General features: G+C 36.9%; 1 protein-coding gene across 1 annotated transcript; it reads right to left on the reverse strand.

The window, feature by feature from the left end:
- Positions 1-364: 364 nt before the first annotated feature.
- On the reverse strand, positions 365-22,241 carry LOC144637226 (uncharacterized). Its single transcript, XM_078496352.1, has 11 exons — positions 22,028-22,241; positions 18,100-18,211; positions 16,989-17,305; positions 12,904-13,051; positions 11,732-12,001; positions 10,384-10,682; positions 9,345-9,483; positions 6,942-7,241; positions 4,434-4,659; positions 2,785-3,134; positions 365-2,175 (listed from the first exon to the last, which is right to left on the reverse strand). The coding sequence occupies exons 2-11, from the start codon at positions 18,161-18,163 to the stop codon at positions 1,934-1,936; spliced, it is 2,355 nt and encodes a 784-aa protein (XP_078352478.1). The 5' UTR covers positions 18,164-18,211; positions 22,028-22,241; the 3' UTR covers positions 365-1,933.
- Between the last annotated feature and the right edge of the window lie 317 nt (positions 22,242-22,558).

The following is a 22,558-nucleotide window of genomic DNA, read 5'->3' on the forward strand; positions in this document are numbered from 1 at the left end:
AAATTTAAACAAGCTCAAAGATATAGATAGATTATAGACATAGATAGCTTAGATGGACTTATAGTTAAATGTACTAAAATTAGTTTCTCAATCGGTTAGGTATTGGAGATACGAGATCCATTCTTTATCACCCCACACAGGTCCCAGTTTTACTAGTAAATTTGCCCCTGATTTGAAAAATCGCAGAAACTCCCTTTTCCTATATTTTTTTATGAGGATCATAATTTTTATGTTCTATTGAGAACGAGTATACCGTGTGTGCCGATTTCTCTAGTTTTGGCTTTACGACCCTCAATTGAAAATCGCTCTAAAAAGATGAAATGGGACAACGGTTCTGGTTTTCTTACTCACAAACCAACACATATCAGCCGTCACTGTTTATTTTAATAACAAAAGAAGAGTTGATGTATATAAACATATTGGGTACTTCAGTCACATTTTTAACATGCATGCGTGTAAGACTAATATGATGCCGTACTTGTCTAAGACTCCCAGAAATGGTAGCCATTAGCCATTAACAAACGAGAAGGAGCCACTCCGGACATGCATCAAGGAGGGGCTTGTTTCTACAAAAACTACATCATCAAAAGCAACAACAACTATTGCCACAACAAGAAACAATAAAAACCGTAATATAATCCAAAATTGCATAAAACCGCTTGATATGGCTCCCAAAAGGGAACGTATCGCCAAAGTAATCAAACTAAAATTACTTAACATATTTTATGGAAATCAAAGCTGCTCGCGAAACTTAGTTTTCGCGAATTTGAAAAATTTGTTTAACATTTAAGTCACTTTCTTCTTACGCGACCTTTTACCTAAAACTTTCATGTAAATATTTCCAGCAAAAAATGCACTTTTTCATTGATAAAAAGAAACGAAAACAAAATCAGAGTATCATATAGTGGTATGTAGTGATATTCAGTTACTTAACAAGTCCATAAGAATAAGGCTGCCTATCTCCTGTACTAGCTCTGAGCCAATCCGATTTACGATTAGGTTACATATTCTTTTACCCCCACCCCACGGGGAGGGGGCTCTCGTGTAAATATGACGGGAGTGCTAGTCGGAAATTTTTCAAGACATCCCTGAAAAGAACTATAAACTTCTTTGGTGGGCGTAGCTAAAATTTACTTCCATTGCAAGGGGATACCAATTCTTATTCTTTGCAATATCTTATACTATCCAATACTCCAGGTAACAACAACGGCAACCATTTTGATTAAACACCCACGAAAAAAATCCACGAATTTTACTGCAAATAACACCTCTGTCATTTTTACATTACAGCTCCCCCCGGCCTCCCCTCCCCTTTGGTTTTACAAACCATATTGCTGTAATCCCATTTACGTTAATCCAGGATTAAAAACTAATCAAGAATTTATTCGTTTTGTTAATTCGTTAGTTCTATTACTAATTATAATTGTAGGTGAGTTAATTTAAGGTAAGTGCAAAACAAATACAGCCATACAGTCAACTCTCTCTACAACGGACACCTTCGGGACCGGCTCCAACTGGTCCGTCTTAAAATGGTGTCCGTCTTGTAGGGGGTTCAGTTACGGTAAAATAACTGAAAAACGGCAGGGGCGGGGCCAAAACTAGGTGTCCGTCTTATGGGGGTGTCCGTCTTATAGAGGTGTCTGTTAAGATAGAGTTTACTGTAATACAAATCGCTACAAATAGCTTACAAAAAATTTACTCGATGCAAATCTTAATCCTGGGTTAGCTTAACCATGCTTTGAATAACCAGGCCACTGACTAAATGTCAGCCCAGTTTTTCAAAACGTGGTTAGTCAAACAGAAATTGTTTAACCAAATTGAAAAATTACTGTACAGTTGTTAATCCTGGTTAAGCTTGATCCTGGGCTGCTTTTTAAAAAATAAGATAAACACGTGTGCGTTATGGATTTACAGTTAATCGTCTTGTTTACCGCTAAATCGGTTTTTCATTTGACTTTATACTCAAAGTTTTTATCTCAAGATCTTCAAAAGCCAAGTTATCCCTGGCGAGGTCAGCGGTGACGTCTTTCACTGCAGGACCACGAGCACTTTTAGAGAGCCTTACCATCACCAGTAAACCAATTATTATTGCTATGGCAACCAAAGCACTGACACAAACAACGGCCACCAAGGTAGCTGGGAAGTTTTCGCTGTCTTTAATAGCTTCGGTTGGGCCTGAAAGGAGAAGTGGCACAGACTGTTCATTAGGAGGAATGTTTCTTTCAGGGCTACGCCCCAAGGTCCAATACCTTACACTTTCATATACTCCCCCTTTTTAATCTCTCCTTTTTTACTAAAAGGGAACCAGATCCATATACCTACATGACATGACATAAACCTAAAACAGGAGGTCTTCTTGTTATTTTTTTATGTAGTGCTTAATAAGGTGCGTCTGTTCGAAATATTTTAATTAATCCCTTTTTACTACCAAAATGGCAGATTTCCCTACCCTATCATATACCTAAGCTTGTGAAATCCCTACCCTTTTTTATACCTGTGGCCTGTAAAAGGTACCACTTTCTAGCGGAGCCTCCCTCTATAGGCCATTATACACCCGAGAGCTAGGTTTTCTCCTCTCTGCCTTCCCCCCTCCTGACGCGAGTGTTACTATTAACGAGTGGAGAGAAGAGTGTGGAATGTACATCGCGTGCAAGGAATCATTTTCAAAGTTTGTCTGAACCTAAATTTTGCTATTATGCATTGAACTGAATAAGTCTTGAATGGTAAATGTTACCACTTACCAGACACTACAAAACAAAAAAAAACTAGCCAATAAAAAAATACCTTCTTCTTTTTCTGTTCCGTCTTCAGAGTTATCACCTCCATTGTTGCCTTCGTCATTGTCTATGATTGTATATGGGCCAAGAACTAAATGAGCTTCAGCAATGTCTTTCCTCGAGTAATCTCCCACAGTACGCCTCTTTCTGTTGCCGCCGCCGCCACAGGCATCGCACTGAGTATTGCAGACGGAATCGGTATTGCTTATTAGACAAACCACTGCATCGCAATGGAAAAAAATATCGGACCCAGCCGCTGAGCCAGCGAAACGGAATACGGAAAGGGTAAACGTCTGCTCGTTGAGAGTTGTGGTGCAGTCGTAATCAGAGATAAAATTCCCATCGTCAGTTTCGCATCTGGAAAAAAAAGTGAACAAAAAATCTAGTTTAGCACAGTGTTTAACTTGATAAATGGCTTCCAAGAGTAACATTTGCTCAGCCCTGTAGCAGGTAAAAACAATACTCGTGCAATCTGCATGTTTTAGCCAATCAGGAAAGACCTTTTTCAACCAATCAGGACCAACATCCAATACCAATCACGACTTGGCTTGGGTAAGTCTTCCCGCGCTTGCCTCTACTGGTTTATTGATTTATTCATCTTTGTTGGGACTGGCCGGCCAACAGTCCCAACAAATAAATATTTAACGACATTCATTAGATACTGCTTCATCGTCAGAGGTAAAGCAAGTTCATACCCCCATCGCTGTGGGTGTGGGGGGGGGGGGGGTTGATGGAACACCCCAAGCCCCTCTCAACCCTCCAAAAAAAGAAACAAGGTTATCGTCTTGATGAGAACAATTAAAAATAATTTGCATTACAAAAATGATGGGAAAAAAAAGGAAAAATTATGTCAAAAGGCGAAGTTGCATGCCGAATAGACCTTTTTCGCTTGCCCGTTTTGTTGCCCCATTACAGACCATGTGATGATACTCTTGGGAATTTTCAAATAGTCGCGTGTATGTGAATGAATAAATTTTATGTGGATAAACGGAAAATTCTCTAGAGAACAACACATGGTCTGTAATGGGAAAACAAACCGCCCAAGCGGAAAGGTCTATTGAAATAGCGATGTCAATAAAGGTCAATAAAGTTGTCTGGTGGAGTCGTTTGACTCGCATAAGTTAACAGCCAGAGTCTGCGAAGACGCGTCATATCTGCATGCATGAAACAATGACAAACTGTCAACGGAAATTAGCAGAGTGCTTTAAGGAGGCTCAAAACAGTTTCCTGCATTTTTCAGCACCTCAACATTGACGAATCAATACAACGACTCCTTTTCAGTTAATGCAACAGTCTTGGTATTTAACAGATACCCAATCACTGGTAAACAAGTTAGGATTATTTTCTTGACATTACACGTCTCCATAGCAACGATATTACCAGTTAAAAACACCTTTAATTTTTGATTCAAGTGCTTATAACTCAAAAACGAGCTCGGTGACCCATTTTTTATGATGAAATAATGATCAGCATCTTAAGATACAGCTTTTGGCAAAGTTTTAAAAGATTCTGTATTGTGGGTTTAGAGCCCTCTTAAGATTTCGAAAAGATAAGTTATTAACTTAAGTTATAGAACTATGAATGTGCACAAGCGTGGCAAGGCCACTGTACAGTTGTTAAGAAAGTACTGACACAAATGTATGCTGTATATCTTACCCATTTGTAATAAAGGTGTAGTTGTTAGCGTCATTCGGGTCGTTAGTTTTTGTTGCCCGGCAACTTGTCAAATGAAGTTCAGTGTTTGAGTCAGAGCTTTGCACGTCTACTTTAAAGTACAAATTTGTTCCCAGTGATATTGAACCATCTGCAGCGGTAATTTCGTTTCCTGGTGTATGAGCGGCATCACTGAATATGTTCATGGCGAACGAGAAGCTGCCATTGCCTGTTGAATAGAAACATAATCTGATGTTAGTTATTCGCTCTTTCTTGTAAAACGTCCTTCCTTGCTGCTTTTACGATTTTAGTTGATAGTGTCCCCAATTTGCTTTTCTTGGAGCTTATTTATTTATTTAACATTTATTTATACACGGTTAAAAATCATCAGGTAAATACTAGTAATTACAGTTATAATAAAAATTAATGCAAATAAGCTATTAATCAACAGTCCATGCTAAATACTAATTAATAAAAATTGAAGTAGTAAATCCATTAAACTAATCCTGTTTTCCATGAATTCCAAAACTTCCCAGTTTCTTCAAGATGAGTTGTCCGTGACTAAGCTCCTTTAAGCTGTTAGACACGACTAAATTATAAGAAAAATTAAAAGAATAAATTATAAATTTTTAAAGTAAATTATGAAAAAGTTTACTGGAAAACAATACTTGTTACCGTCATCCAAATAGTCATCATGATTGTCATCATCATCATCATTATTATTATTATTATTATTATTATTATTATTATTATAATTATTATTATTGCTGTATGTGATATGTCTTTTTCTTGAATTTATGTAAATAGGTTGCCTTATAGGTTCTCTGAGAAGTTAGTGTCAGTAGTACCCAGTTCCCTCTATGAACACGTCTGCAGAAAAACGAGTCGAAGATTTTTCAATGCTGAATACAACAGCAACAACAACATTTTTAAGCATTACCAAATGTATACATGCAATGGCTTAAATTTATCTTCAATTTAAAATTTTTCAAACAATTTTTTTTTCATCGTCTCAAATTCGTTAACATAATCTGAATTAAGGGGAAACAAAAAACAAACTTTTCTGAAGAATTTTTTAAAAAAATACCACACAATAGACATGGTATTACCATAAACTACCACTATTCTCTTCAGGTGCGCCTAATAGAGGCGAACTGGGTATTACATTGCAAAAGTTAAATTTTTTAAAGTAAGGCCCCGTCCACACTGACGAGAAATTTGAAAACGCCGCGCAAAATGTTTATCGTCCACATTAACCCGGGTAAATTTGAAAACGATATCCACTTTGGAGAGCGTTTTTGAAAAGCTCCGTTTTCGGTGACCGAAAACGCCGGTTCAGTGTGGACGGTTGACCTAACTGGAGAAAAAAATATGCGTTTTCAAATTTACCCGGGTCAGTGTGGACGGGGCCTAAAGTTCAACCATGGCAAGTTTTAGCATCTCCCCTTCCCACTCTAATTGGGGGGAAGTGTTTGAGTTAATCCCTTCGGATTGGTAAAAAGATGCTCAGGAACTGAGCTCGAATTAAGAAGTTCAACTTGGTGTTGTTTTCAGTTCTCTTAGTGGAAGGCCTGGGGGGAGTTTTTGTTGCAATCTAAACAAAAATAACAACCTAACGGCTTATCCTGTCTGCTCTTTCCTCTGCGTAGAGATACTACGAGAAGTGACGCCCCATGGACTGTAAATCTACCTCACAATATCCCCCTCGCCCCGGCATTTTTTCTTGTTTTCCAACAGTTGTACAGTTGGGTAGAGAAAGACACTGTACGCGAGACTAAAGTATCTTGCCCAAGAACACAACACAAGGACACTATAGCTACGAACTCTTATCATCAAGACTTTAAGCTACATCATGCTAACCCTAAAACCACTGTGTTCCATTTTCTGGGGAGGAGGGAGAATTGAAATGGACTCCTGGTGTTTATTGGAGAGGTGAAACCTTATACAAAGTTTTAGGGGGCGGAAATGGTAAGTAATATGTTTTTCAAGTTATCCTGGCTTTTTTAACAAACATTCTTGTAGATTTTCCAGCAGATTTTGCATAAAATGTGTCCAAAATTTTAAATATGGCTGCATGCGTCAAAGCACATCTACTGTCTGCAGCTTTTTCTGTATGTTTTCCTTGGTCTCTTGAAAATTGTGAATGTTTCCAAAATCACATTTCCAGAATAAATTTTACATCGGATTCCTACGCGAACAATATAATTTGCTGCATGCTTAACCCTACCAATGGCCGTGGAGCCATCATTTCAACTGTGTAAAGTTTTCTCTTATACCCCTTTACCCCAGCCGTGAAAGGGTAAATGTTGACTTTTGTCGTTCCAAATGGCCTAGAACGTAAGTCCCCTACTGCCTTCAGATCAAAACATTCCAGGCAAGCTACAGATTCAAAATGGAAATATACCATCATATCGGGCAGAGTGGCTAGTCTTAAAATCACGAGCCGACCTCGTTCCCCTGTCATGCACCTGTCAGGCTGCATGCGGACGAGGCTGGTTAAGTATTACTCACCAGGGGTAAACTCTGTTGGCTGGCGTATATACGAGCAAATGATATCAAACTTCTTGTTTCCAGTAGAAATCTCGGTGATTGTGTTGCGGTAAAAGGATTTCACTCCGTCTGAGGAGATAACGACTGTAGTCCCGCATGTGCCCAGGGTAATGTCGAAGTTTATATTTGTGCCGTCATCAGTAGCCGTGCAGCCAGCGCCGGTTTCAATCAGCCGTAGATCATCTGCGTTTGTGAGGCTAGTAGTTGCTTTATTGATCTGAACTTGTATATCATTCTGATTGCACGTGAAAATCACGCCCTCTGACAAAAAAAGAAACATACCATTTCATCTTATGAATTTTCGTACAACCTTGAGGAAAACAGTTACCAATTTTACAAGAAACAGAAATACATATGCTGCGTTTCTATACCAACTGCTGTGGAAAATATGGAGCCCAGTACTACTAGGCTGTCACAATTTATACCAAATTTTGTGTAGCACAGACGTCCAGTATTGTTCAAATATCTGTTCGCTGTTTAAGAACCTCCATCAGTTTAATTAAGTACGTGTAATTCCAAACTCGAGTTTTCCAGCCGATTAGGAAAAGAAACTTGGAGTTTACACAAATGGCGGCAATACAACCAAGTGAAATTTTCTAAACCATTCTGTGCTGATTAAGCGCCCGTTCGTTTGGGATCAATCCGGAATAAGAATAATTGGAATAATGCGAGTTAGCATTCGTTTGGCAGCTCTTCTCATTCCGGAATACTTGGATTTCCATTCCGTCTATTTGCTAAGTTGTGTTCATAACGTAACTGCGAGGATCTTCTCTTCATTTAGAGTTATTCAAGTTTTTAGAATTAGCAAAATGATGACGTCATAGACTCAACCAAATTTTGATCAAATGTAAAGAAAGTGATATCTCAGCCAATTTGTGTCGAAAGTCTCTTATTCTTTGCAATAACACTCTGCCAGTTGTTTAATTCACAAATTGGTCGTCATGGCGATATACTAGGTTCCAGATCCCCCAAATGCTAAAAGCCTTTCTGGCCAATTCTGGCATTTTTTTTTCATATTTGCCAATAATGCTTTACATGCGTGATTTGGCAAGTATGTGTATGAATTTGGCAGATGTCTAATAAGCTGGCTTACTTTTTTTCCCGAACTGAAAAATTTAAGAAAAGAGTGAGTTGCCATGGTAACGTAATTTTATCATCACTGAAAGTGTCTTCTGCAGAACTATTAGTCTGCCAAGTTTCATTGGCCTCTACAAAAAATTGACTGAGATAACTCAATCAAAAATAAAAATAAATAAAATTGGGTTGAGTAGATGACATCATCAGTCTCCTAATTTGCATATTTTACGATATTTTTCAGCTTGAATATCTCTGGAACTAAAAAAGATATTTGAAAACGGAAAACACCATTTTGAATCTTCCTTTAAAAACTCCATAAAACGCCTAAAATTTCATGAGGTTAAAATTTGATCATAAGCAGAATGACTTTTTATGGGACCCAGAGTTCCCCAAGAATTTTGCAACGGGTTGTAGCTTCTTGTGGTTCAACTAAATCCAGGTGATATACTTGTGGAAAGAAATATAGTTAAATTTGCTTTCTATCGCGCTTGACTTTTCTTGAGAAAAAAAGAGTTTCACATTGAAATTTGGATTCCCCCACGACTAAACAAGAAGTACCACTATAAGAGAAGGTGCGAATGACTGCTTCACAGCATTGGGATGGATACCAGAAGGTTGAAGAGCGAGAGGTAGGCCAAGAACAACTTGGAGAAGGACAGTGGAGAAGGAAAGAAACAAGGCGGGGTGGGCAAGCTCGGAGGTAGCCAAAGCGGTGGCGCGGAACAGGGAGTGTTGGACAGAAAACGTGACGGCCTTATGCGCCTACTGGCGCGACGAGAATTGATGATGACCACTATAAAAAGAATTGAATCTACCACATTCCCCGCCTTTTTTGCGCAAAATGCAAGTTTGTACTCTTGTATTCATAGAATGTTTGGCAACGGTATATTTTGGTTTCATGAAAATTTTATAGCGCGTTTCAGTTTGACTCTGCAACATTCTATGAATACAAGAGTACAAACTTGCATTTTGCGCAAAAAAGGCGGGGAATGTGGTAGATTCAATTCTTTTTATAGTGGTCATCATCAATTCTCGTCGCGCCAGTAGCCAAAAGTAAGTTTCAAATTGTTAACTAAAGGTTTTAGCATGAAATTCTCCCAGAAAAACTGAAACACATAGAAAAAGCGCAGGTTGCTTTACGCTTGGAAAGCTAGGCGTAAGAATAACTAGACTAGGCCCCTTTTATACCGGAACTTCTTGTTTAATCCCTTAATGCCTTAGCATAAAGAGCTGAATTTATGCGATTCTACAAGTCTTACAATGAATGTGAAGATGATGAGTTAATACCTGGTGTGCCATAGACCTCCACTCTTAAACATATTGACGTGGAAGTTGGTTTAAACCGGATACGTTGTGCCGTTATGGTAGGTGTCAGTTCATGGAAGTCAGCAGCATTACCATCATTGGCAGTTGCTGAAGTAAATGTCTGAGAACATGTAAACACAAATTACAGAAATTCAGTTAAAAATAGAGCATGGGTTTTCTGTCGATGAGGAATCCAGCGCGTTGGGTGAGGGAACTACCATGTTAAAGGGGTTGGGGTTAAAGGGGTTGGGGTTACTGCATCCGATAAAAGGTCTTTACGATATTTAAGTCACTTCATGTGTTCTGTGTTACAATGGTGTATTACTTATACTAGTTCCCATTGTTTTTATAATACATTTTAATTATTGTCATGCGCTTTTTACATGAGCCTTTGGCTCGGATAGAAAAGGCAACCTCATCCCGCGTCACGAGATTAATAAATTAATTGATTGATTGATTGATTGATTGATTGATTGATTGATTGATTGATTGATTGTTTCTGGCTGGTCATCAACAAGCTTTAACCAGGCCCACGTTAGCTTCCTCTAGGGGTTAATTCAAATCATTCTTCCGACGAGTAACCTCGCCTCTTTTTAATGAAGTTTTCCCCGTGAGGTGGGGATGTTCCATTAGGTATTTGCTCGGCTAATCTGTAGCAGTTTTCTGAAGCAGGTGATGAAGTAGTGCACGAACATTTTCATGTACCTCCCTTATTGTGTGCGGGAAAAATTCCAGGGTGTGGCTTTTTAAATGAAAACTATTGTAATCTATTGATGATACCCTTAGCAGTGAAGGAAATGGGAAAAACATTTTGAGGAATATTTTTTACGTGATGTCCAATTGTCCGCAAGTGGAATGAAAAACAAATAAGGGGGCGTTTTAAACTTAGGGTTTCAAGCTGAGCAGTTGTTTTCCAAAACATTCATATCTGGATAAAGTTGATTGAGTGTAAGTTTAGACTAAAGAGACGGGGTGATGGCAGCTGAAAGGCAATAACGATGATTCGGCTGTACGACATTACCTGAATGTCAGTGAATGCCGCTGAGCCATCAGGGGAATAGCTCAGTATAAAACTTGTCGTCACCGTGGTATCATCAGGTTTCCCTTGCGCTTCAACGGCGCAAACATCGTATGGTTGTCCCAGGTCAATTTGAAGGTATGCCGGGGTCATGTCACCGGAATCTGGACACCACGCACTTGTTCCACGCAGACGACCAAGCTCAGGAGTAAAACTGGCAAGGCTAGTACTAGCGGTCATGTCGCCGTCAGGAATGATCTTTAGTTCATCACGGACTCCAACGTTGTTCTCTCTGCATGCACCTGTAAACAAGTTGAAATGCTCTAAAATTGATACAAACAAGGGGAGGTGTTAGGTAAAGCCTGTATTCGAACCTCTAAGTCCACGGGCGCTTGTCTGAAGTTCCCCTAGCATGAAGTGACTAGGATTTTTTCTACTCCCATATCTGAATGGGATGCTCGTTCATCCCTTGGTAATTTAAATCATTTAATTTGCTGGTACCCATTTAAACACCTAGCTGGTGAGAGGGACTGTAAGAGTACAGTGTCTTGCATACACACGGTTTACAGGATTGGCCAACGATCGAACCCGAATTGCTTGATCCGACGTGCAACGCACTAACCATTAGGCCACCGCATCGATTATAAAATAAAATAAATTTAAAAAAATAAAATATAATATAATGAAACCAAAAATGGAAAATAAAGTAAAGTAAAGTGAAGTGAAGTGAAGTAAAGTAAAGAAAAGTAATAAAGCAAAGTAAAGTAAAGTAAAGTAAAGTAAAAATAAAACTTAAGGTAAAAGCTGTTAAAATGCTAAACGTTTTCGATCTGGTCGATCATCATCAGAGCGATGATCGAAGATGATCGACCAGATCGAAAACGTTTAGTATCCATTTTAACAGCTTTTACCTTAAGTATTTATTTTTTACTTTTTATCAGCGAAAGTAAAGTAAAGTAAAGTAAAGTAAAGTAAAGTAAAGTAAAGTAAAGTAAAGTAAAGTAAAGTAAAGTAAAATAAAGTAAAGTAAAGTAAAGTAAAGTAAAGTAAAGTAAAGTAAAGTAAAGTAAAGTAAAGTAAAGTAAAGTAAAGTAAAGTAAAGTAATAAAGTGAAGTAAAGTAAAGTAACGTAACGTAAAGTAGTAAAGTAAATTAAAGTAAAGGAAAGGAAAGGAAAGGAAAGCAAAGTAAAGGAAAGTAAAGTAAAATAAAGTAAAGTAAAGTAAAGTAAAGTAAAGTGAAGTGAAGTGAAGTGAAGTGAAGTGAAGTGAAGTGAAGTGAAGTGAAGTGAAGTGAAGTGAAGTGACGTAAAGTAAAGTAAAGTAAAGTAAAGTTAACTCTGTTGGCTCACGTGTATACGAGCAGATGATATCAAACTTCTTGGTGCTAGGGTTCTCGATGATTTCGTTGCGGTAAAAGTATTTCGATCTGTCTGTAGAAATAATGACTTCAGTGTCACATGTCCCCACGGTAATGATGAAGTTAATAAACGAGGCATCACTAGATGATGGAGCACAGCCACTGTCAATCAGGCGTAGAGTAGCTGGGTCCAGTCCGGTATGTTCTGTTCGATCGATTTGTACCCTCATATCATTCTCATTGCACGTGATATCCACGCCCACTGACAAAAGAAGAAACATACCATTTCAACACATAAATTTTCGTCAAACCTTGAGTAAAAACAATTACCAATTTTATAAGTTATAGAAATTTATATGTCGTGTTTCTATAGCAACAGCTGTGAAAATCATCTAGCCCAGTACTTCTCTCCTGCCACGATAGATACCAAATTTTGTGTAGCGCATACACACAGACGTGCAATATTGTTCAAATATCTGTTCACTGTTTAGGAATCTCCATTAGTAACTCTCTCTGATCATAAATTCTAGTTTCGCAGCCGACTAGTAAATGAATGAGTTTACATAACTGGCATGGCGGCAATACAACCAACTCATCAACCATTTGCAAAAAGGGTTGAGACACTCTGTCCTCATAGCATCCTTTCGCGCTATCTCCCGTGCACCTATCAATGTTGTCTGAATTTCGGTATTACCTTCAATCAGTTGAGCAATAACTTAAATAGAGAAAAGTTTTGTCAGGATTAAAGTTAAATGTTTCGCTTTTCATTCAGAAAATGTCTTTTTAGGAGACCCAGAGTGTCCCAACAATTTTGCAACTGGCTGTCGCCAAGTGATATACACTTCCGGAAAGAAAAATAGTTGAGATCTGTTTTATTTCTGGAAACTGAATTCTTTCTATCGCGCTTAACTTTTCTTAAAAAAAAAAAAAACAGAAAATAAATTGCACCTGCATGGGTTCAGCAAAGTTCTCGAACTTCGTCAAAATACTCCGCTGCGCGTCGTATTTTAATTTTCTTCTCGGTGTTTGGAAATCCGATAAAACACTCTCTTTCGTGTTTGATATTTTACTTCTTGTTTAATGCCTAAAGTGTTAAGTATAAAGAGCTGATTTTAGACGGTTCTTCTAGTCTCACAAATGAATGTGAGGATAATGAATTAATACCTGGTGTGCCATAGACCTCCACTCTTAAACATATTGTTGTGTTAGTTGGTTTAAACCGGATACGTTGTGCCGTTATGATAGGAGTGGTAGGTGTCAGTTCATGGAAGTCAACCGCATTACCGTCATTGGAAGTTGCTGAAGTAAATGTCTGAGAACATGTAAACACAAATTACAGAAGATGCAGTTAATTAATGAAGCAGTTTTTTGGAAGTTATTCAGCAAGTTGGGTGGACGACCATGTAAAAGGGTTGGGATAAGTGCTGTCTCTCTTAAGGGGGGAGGGGGGGGGGGGGTAAGAGCGGAACACCAAGTGTTCTTAACCTGTCAAGGTATCTTTAATTTTAATGGTCCCACACGAAAAGATAAAACGATACCGTCATGCTGTGTCGGTGCCGAGCTTCGATTGATCTGAAATGAAATCTCTAGGAAGATTTTCGTAAAAATGACCGCATCCGATTAAAGGCTTTCACCATATTTAAGTCACTTTATATGTCCTGTTCTGTTCTGGTGTTTCTGGCTGGTCAAGAAGAAGCTAGAGCCACGCCCAAACGTATGGGGCGCCAAGTGTAAAATAATTATTTCGCATAATTATATCGAAATTGTGTCAAAATTATATTAAAAATGTACATTATTTCATATAAATCGTAAGGTTTTCCTATTAATTTTTTGAAATAATATTTGCATCCTTAATTAATGTTTTCATAAAATGACAAAACTTATGTTACATTATTTCAAACAATAAAAAAGGCCTTACAAAATTATATCAAACCATGCTCGTCCAAAGATATCTTTTATTTGAAATAATTTATCTTCATTTGCAACATTATTTCAAATCACGATTTTTTACTTCATTCATGATTTCAAATAATGTTTCTTTGTTTCTTCAATTCATGGTTTCATGTAACGCATTATATCATATAGTTCATGGTTTCATATGATGTATTATATTAAACAATCCATTGTTTCATATAATGCAATACCATATAATTCATGGTTTCGTATAATGCATTATATGATTTAATCCAAGGTTTCATATAATTCAGGGTTTCAAATAATGCATTATATCATATAATCCATGGTTTCATATAATTCATGGTTTCATACAATGCATGGTTTCATATAACGCATGATATCATATAATCCATGGTTTCATATAATGCATGGTTTCATATAATGTGTTATATCATATAACCCATGGTTTCATATAATTCATGGTGTCATATAACGCATGATATCATATAATCCATGGTTTCATATAATGCATGGTTTCATATAATGTGTTATATCATATAACCCATGGTTTCATATAATTCATGGTGTCATATAACGCATGATATCATATAATCCATGGTTTCATATAATGCATGGTTTCATATAATGTGTTATATCATATAATCCCTGGTTTCATATAATGAATATAGTCCATGGTTTCATATAATGAATATAGTCCATGGTTTCATATAAGTCATGGATTCATGGGCCGGTTGGAAAACATGGACTGGACTCTGGACTGGACTGAACTTTATTGTTTTTGTTTCATGTTTTTCACCTCCCCGCGCCGGGGAGGTGGGTCCATTTTTAGTGGGGGTGAAGGGGATAGTGTTTTCTTGTTTTATGTTTTTTTTCTTATAATTTTCAGGGTCAAGAAATTTGCGTGTCATCGGCAACGTCTATTTTGTCTACTAGTCAAAGTATAGTCACACGACGTTTTGATCTCAGCTTGAACTTTGTTTTCCCGCGAACGGTGAAAATTCTACTTCTGTTTGTCGTGAATGTGTGATTTGTCCCTATCTTGCTGGGGGATTTATTTATTGAAGGTTTGCTGCATTACAATACCCTTACGCTGCAATGATTGTGGTTGCATCCCAAGCTGAAGATCCTGTATTGCTCTGCTTCTAATAAATAGTTCAATACCGTTCTAATAAGCAGTGCAATACAGGACCCTCAGGTTTGGATGCAACCACAGTCATTGCAGCGTAAGGGTATCAGTGTATTATAATGCAGCAAACCTCCAATAAATAAATCCCCAAGCAAGATAGGGACAAATCACACATTCACGACAAACAGAAGTAGAGTTTTCACCGTTCGCAGGAAAACAAAGTTCATGCTGAGATCAAAACGTAGTGTGACTATACTTTGACTAGTAGATAAAACAGACATTGTTGCCAATGACACGCAAATTACTGACCCCGCTCCCCTCCGGGATGACAACACTAGACGCTCCCCCCACTAAAAGAAAAAAAGACAGAATAACTCCCCTCCCACCCCCACTGAAAATAATAAACATAAAACAAGAAAACACTAGCCCCTTCACCCCCACAAAAAATAGACCCACCTCCCCCTGGCACTAAAAATGAAAAACATGAAACAAAAACAAAAACAAAAACAAAAACAAAAAAGTTCAGTCCAGTTCAGTCCAGTCCTTGTTTTTCAACTGGCCTATGAAACCATGGATTATATGATGTAGTGCGTTATATGAAACCATGAATTATATGAAACCATGGATTCTAAGATATAATGCGTTATATGAAACCACGATTTATATAAAACCATGGATTATACAAAACCACGGATTATATGATATAATGCATTATTTGAAACCATGAATTATATGAAACCTTGGATTAAATCATATAACGCATTGTATGAAACCATGGATTGTATGATAAAATGCATTATATGAAACCATGAATTATATGGTATTGCATTATATTGAAACAATGGATTGTTTAATATAATACATCATATGAAACCATGAACTATATGATATAATACATTACATGAAACCATGAATTGAAGAAACAAAGAAACATTATTTGAAATCATGAATGTAGTAACAAATCGTGGTTTGAAATAATGTTGATAATGAAGATAAATTATTTCAAATAAAAGATATCTTTGGACGAGCATGGTTTGATATAATTTTGTAAGGCCTTACTGAATTTACTGAATTATATGAAACCTTGGATTAAATCATATAATGCATTATATGAAACCATGAATTATATGGTATTGCATTATATGAAACAATGGATTGTTTAATATAATACATCATATGAAACCATGAACTATATGATATAATGCATTACATGAAACCATGAATTGAAGAAACAAAGAAACATTATTTGAAATCATGAATGTAGTAAAAAATCGTGGTTTGAAATAATGTTGCAAATGAAGATAAATTATTTCAAATAAAAGATATCTTTGGACGAGCATGGTTTGATAAAATTTTGTAAGGCCTTTTTTATTGTTTGAAATAATGTAACATAAGTTTTGTATTTTATGAAAACATTAATTAAGGATGCAAATATTATTTCAAAAAATTAATAGGAAAACCTTATGATTTATATGAAATAATATACATTTTTAATATGATTTTGACACAATTTCGATATAATTATGCGAAATAATTATTTTACACTGGGCGCCCCAAAAACTAGCATCCTTTAGGGTTTAATTCAAATCATTCTTCCGATTAGCATCCTCGCCCCTTCCCGGGAGAAATCTAAACAGTTATGTGCTCGGCAACTGTTCTGGAGCAATTCGAGGGAGATTAAAAAGCAACGAAATATTAGAGAACAGTTGTCAAAGCTAACTGAGCGTATGACTGTATGGTAAAGATTTAACTTTAAAGTTTGTCGGGATGAATTTTTAGTATGCTATCATTTTTATTATGTACTTCCCGATTGCGCTAGATGAAATTCCAAGGTGTGGTTATTTACATAAAATCTATCGGAAACTACTTTACATACATACATATACATAACATTTTATTTCATGTACCCAGGGGGCTTTTCAGTGAAGTATTTAAATAAAAAATAAACAAATCTCTCTATATATGAAAGCCTCAGCAGTAGTGTTTGGCAATGGGAAAGAGATTTGGGGGAATTTTTTACGTGATGTCAACCCGTGGGAGAAAAAAAGAGTAAAGGAGAGCGTCCTAAACTTAGGTTTTCTGGCTAAGCAGTTGTTTTCCCACACATTCATCTCTGGATAAAGTTGATTGAGTGTAAGCTCCCATTGAAGAGACGGGGTGAGGGCAGCTGAAAGGCAATAACGATGATTCGGCTGTACGACATTACCTCAATGGCATTTGGTGAATCGTAGTCAGTGAATGCCGCTGAGCCATCAGGGGAATAGCTGAGTGTAAAACTTGTCGTCACTGCGTTCTCATTTGGTTTCCCTTGCGCTTCAACGGCACAAATAACGTATGGTTGTCCCAGGTCTATCTGAAGGTATGGATCTCCGTCAGCGAGAGTTGGACACCACGCATCTGCTCCATGCAGACGACCAAGTTCAGGAGTAAAACCGGCTCCATTGTTAGTACTAGCGGTCATTTGACCGTCAGGAATTACCTTTAATTCATCACGGACTCCAACGTTGGTGTCGCTGCATGCACCTGTAAACAAGTCGGAATGCTTTTAATTTATACAAACAAGGGAAGTAGTTAGGTAAAGTCTGTATTCGAGCTTATATGTCCACAGGCGCTTATATCCAGTTTTTGTACCATGATGTGACTAGGGGTATTTCTTCTCCCCCTCAGAGCAGAGTTTATATTTAAAGCATTTAAAAGAGCTACGTCACGGGAATTTGAGGGATGTTTGGTCTTAATTGTTCTGAAATTATTGGTAGGCCACTAAATCTGTGAAAAACATCATCTTTGAACATCTGAAGGAAGATGTAGCCTATGTGCGGAGAGAAATCAAACTCGGCTATAAATATTGCTTTTTTGAAGACGGGCGGAAACAAATTGAAAAATTTATCTTTACTTTTTCAAGTTGTAATCCATTTCCATCCTAGCCATCCGCAGCCAAAGATGCTTGATAACTTTTTCAGTGAGTAATATGGCAGTTGTTAATAAAAATGGACCGTTATTGTTAGGTTTCCTACGACACAAATATACATTTTGGCTAGCGCTGTTCAAAAATCTATTCAAGTCCGTGGCAAAGCCCCTTAAATTCGCCAGTACCGATCTAAACACCTGACTGGAGAAAGGGACTTAAGAGTGTCTTGCCCACACAAAGTTTCCAGGCTTGGCCAACGTACGATTGAACCCGAATTGCTCGATCCGACGTCCAGCTAACTAACCATTATTTGGTCACCGCATTGAATATAAAATAAAATAAATAAAACAAAACAAAATAAAACGTAAGTACATTGGTAGCTTTAGTTTTTTCATGTAATATCTCTTACCTGCGGTTGATGTTATAAGCTGAAAAAACGTTGCAAATATTTGTATCCAAACAGTCTTTATCATGGTTGTCCGCGTATCGTGGTAGTTTGCTTTAGTGCAATTTAACACGGCCTGCAAGTTCAAAGAGAAAAACAAGACACAAAGTCACAAATAGGGAGAACCCTCTTTCTTTTAAGTCAGTAACTGGCCCCGTTCTCCCTCCGCTTCCGGTCGGCTGACTCGCCTCCCCACCTGCCCCCTCCTCCCCCCTCCCCCTCTGTCCACTCCCACATACACACAACGCCAATTTAAGCCTCCACAGGAGTCTCGATAGAGGGGACTCAAATAAGGGCTTCAAACTTAGCATACTGGGAGTTGCTTATGAAGGCAATGTTCTGTGGCTTTGCGATCATATTACAGTTCCTCCAGTCTTGAATTGAAATAAAACTAATTATTCAGTAACTAGAAGTGAGAAATTGACTTTCAGCTAATAGTTCATTTTTCAGAAATTTCTTTCAGCAGTTAAATCATCACAAAAAGTTTCATTGAGCAGTTATTTTTAGCTTTGTGTCAGTTTATAAGGAACCTCTGCTCTCTTTTTACGTTGCCATGGTAACGCATTTGACGTCACGAAGACCTCATTTGCTCTTTAGTAAAATCCGCACAAATTTGTATTAAACGTTAGTTCTAAACATTATAGCTGTAGTTATAAAACACTGCGAAAGATGTGAATTAAAGTCCACCATATTCAAAGTTGAATGGCAATGCAAAATTATTCGGTGAAAGGTCAGGTACATTAACGTGTTTTGTTTTAAAATGGTTCTTAAACATGCGTTAATTGTTAACCATTTTTTCTTACACATGGTTTGTGCTCAACAATGGTCAAATTCCATTTCAGAAAATTATGTTTATGCTGCAGCTAGTGAAAACATAGTTGTCGAGCTCAAAAACGAATGCGCAACAAGCGCTGCTTTTAAATGTTGCGAGCCTTTCATCTCTAAAAAGTGTACTGAAATGTTTCTTATAGTTGGTCTAGAGTGAATATATCCTTTTAATCCCATATTTTGCGACACACGTTTATCATTAACAATAAATCAGAGAAAGCTCTAGAAGCATTTCCGCATTGATTTTGCATTGAACAACTTTACTCGCCTAATGCGCTTTTCAATTATTTGAAAGCTAAGGAATGTAGTCTAATTGTTGTAACATAGCGTCATTGCTTTATTTTAGGTCTCGGCTGGACTATGAATACCGACAGAACAGCCTCGATAAATTGAAAGGGCAAGAAACGTATCATTTCAGAGCAAACTGTTGACAGCATGCAGTAAACGCATAAATTTAAAACAAAGTCATTATAAAAATGAATGAGAAGGGTTTAAAAAGCGATTTTGTACAACACTTTACAATAAAAATTTGCAATAAGATATTCGATAAAAACATCATAAACTCCGTTTAAAATATAAAAAATACGACGACGTTTCGACGTTGACATAACGTCATTATCAAGTCAAGAACATAAGTCAAGAAAATGTTTACGAATGAAAAAGGAAAATTAAAATTAGGACATTAACTGATTATTAAAAATAGTTGTGAATTATGGCGGATTTTAAGCTTGTTCCATAGCTTTGGCCCTAGAATCTCTAGCAGCTAAGTAACAGCCGATTAAATCTAAAACATTGAATTCCATGTTGCGCTTTTTTAACACAAATATGTCCAGCAGGCAGATTATTTTCAGTTTGAATATAATAGCAATGTCTCGCATTGACTGTCCAACGCCGACATAAACTCCAATTATATACCTTTAGATTTTAGTACTAGAACGACTGACTTCGTTTGCGAGGTTTTCCAGTAGTAAAAGATTGCGCGCCTATGAGTTCAAAACTGAAAAACGCGGGTTCTGTCCTAATTTACCGAGACGCTCCGAGCAAAAACAGATTTTGTAATGATGTGGAAACTCTTACTTTTCCAACCACAAAATGACTTTTCTTTTCTCAGGGTATATATAAGCTTTTTGTAATATGTCCTTCTCAGTATTTCGCTATAAAAACGTACGGTGTAATGCAGCTAAAGTTCAGGGCACAGTTGTTCGAAGGTTGGATAACGCTATCCACCGGATAATTCATTTTCCAGTGGATAACATTATATATGTATTTTCTCAGGACCTTTCCACTGGATAGCGATTTATCCAGTACTTAGCATTATCCATCCTTTGAAAAACTGGGCCCTGCTTTATTAAGTTAAAATTTAGCTGACTGCAAAAACTGAAAATGGCTAATCTCATCGAAATTATTCTTCACTGCTAGATCACACGCACAATCGGATAACATAGATCCTTTCTGAATAATTGGGCTTATTATTATCATGCACAAACAGCTACAAACAAATTACAAACTCCTGGCCCATGGAAAATATACAACAATATAATCTAAATGTTGGTATTAAGTATTAAAATGTTAGCCTGTATACGGAGCAGGTTTATCGATTTATATTATTTAAAAAATAAAGCTTTTTTAAGAAACAAATAGTCCCCATTTGTAAAAAAAAATGGCCTTTGTATATACATGTAATTTTCTGTCGAGGTTATAGCGAAAGACACATATTTTTAAGTAATTAAATGCTACGTTTATGGAAATTTGTTAAGGCGTTTCAGTAAATGTTTCCCGACTTATGTCAGTAAGTTTCATTTCATTATTTTTCTACCCTGTTTTGTCAGCGGAATAAAAGAACGGTTGTATCTCGTTAAAATGATAATCAAATATGCTCTTTGAGATTTTATGCGTATGCATTTTTAAAAAGTACATACTTTGAATTAACTGTTAAATCTAGCTCTAAACTATCTAAACTATTTAAGTGTCCCTTATAAGATGGTATTGACATAATGTGCGTTTCCTAATATACAAATTCCTTGTACATCGATTGAAGATTTGTGCGGTGTACGTTCACCTCTGCACATGCAAATTTGTCGAGAAACACATCATTCGCATTGTTTGTCATTGATTGTCGTTTTCATCTTTTGAAGTTTTCATGAAGACTTGTTTGATCACTAACTACATTCTTTTCTTTATTTCGGGAGATTTTAATGTATTTTTTAGAAGTTTTGATACGATTTTCAGGATATTTCCGCCAGAGAAATTAAATATTCAAGCGATTGTGCTAAACTATTTTGCAAAAAACAAAAGATCAGGCCGATATTCGTTCCGCGTGGATGAACTGTTCCCACTAGCTTGACTTCTCAAACATTCAATACAACCAGATCCTTAATAAAATCGTGATATTCGAAGTTAAACTCTCTTATCAAATAAACAACATATTAAATCGCGTTTAAAACAAATCATTTGCGATCCAAATAGTGAACAGATTAGCGCAAAAATTCCAAGTTTGAAAATGGTTCATTGCATCTCAAGGGTATAAAATGCGCTGGAACGCAGTAAAGTTAAAACATCTAAGATCTCTGGTAGATTTCAAATACAAACTGATGAAAAGGAATGATTTGGGTGAAACTATTGATCGATTTCATATGTAGCTAACAGACACATATGTTGATATGTGAAAGTTTGGATCGAAGTTATTGTAAGCATGCTTCGTTTAGATTTGCATACCAAAGTTTAATTTGAGGTGTCTCAAAGTTGAAGTGAGAAATCACGCGACAACAATGTTTGCGTCGTTTGTTGATGGTATTCAAACAAACACTATCAGATCTTTCCGTTCATATGAAAGGTTACATGTAATGCAATAATTTCGACTACGAAAGGATCGAGACTTCCGCAAGATCGTAAGGAGTGGCGATTTCGGTTAAACAGGACAAGTCTTGAATAACAAAACATTGATCTGTTAGATCCCGAAATCCGGCCTCATTCTCGCAATAGTAGAGGAGTAAGAGCTAATATTTACGTTACTGTTTACACAGATCTACGAAAATGTAAAGTCAAAAGTAGCAACTTTACCTACCTTCCCATTCAATTCTCGGCTCCAAAAGCGTCAATGCATATCACACGAAAACTTAAACCACAGAGAAAGCAAACGGCAAATTCAATTCTCAATTGTGATCTTCAAAGCTATTCACGTGCAATTTGCGTCTATAGTTGATTTTAATTTGCCTTTGGTAAATGATCCGTGGACTTTTGACGTACAACGCTGAAATCTCGAAAATTCTCTCAGTGCTTTTTATATGACAACCAAAACTATTTTTGCCCCAAGGGCTCTAAACCGCTGAGCTCATTGACGTTGGTTTCAATTGTTGTCCAATAATAATAGCGGCAGCACTTTTTAATCCATAGCTTTTGCTCGCAGTGTAAAACAATTGTCGTTTTATTGATTTAACTTTAAGTAAGTGAATTCAAACTCTCTTCAAGAATCGCCAAGGACAAGTAGCAAAGCTAATTCGAAATCTTTGCACTTGTCACTAAAACATTTTTAATAAGCTGAAACGGATGAAATGAAACAGTGGGGTGTTTTGTAATTGTCGGTTTATATCACAAC

Source organism: Oculina patagonica, chromosome 13, assembly GCF_052425735.1.
Source record: "Oculina patagonica isolate OP01 chromosome 13, crgOcupat, whole genome shotgun sequence".
Lineage (NCBI taxonomy): Eukaryota > Metazoa > Cnidaria > Anthozoa > Scleractinia > Oculinidae > Oculina > Oculina patagonica.

Excerpts from the sequence above, each read along its gene's own strand:
- LOC144637226 (XM_078496352.1), bottom strand. The coding sequence starts at position 18,163 with ATGATAAAGACTGTTTGGATACAAATATTTGCAACGTTTTTTCAGCTT. Across the intron at positions 13,052-16,988 it reads ATTCACCAAATGCCATTGAG|ACATTTACTTCAGCAACTTC; the intron begins GTAATGTCGTAC and ends ACATGTTCTCAG. Across the intron at positions 7,242-9,344 it reads GGAGGTCTATGGCACACCAG|AGGGCGTGATTTTCACGTGC; the intron begins GTATTAACTCAT and ends TTTTTTTGTCAG.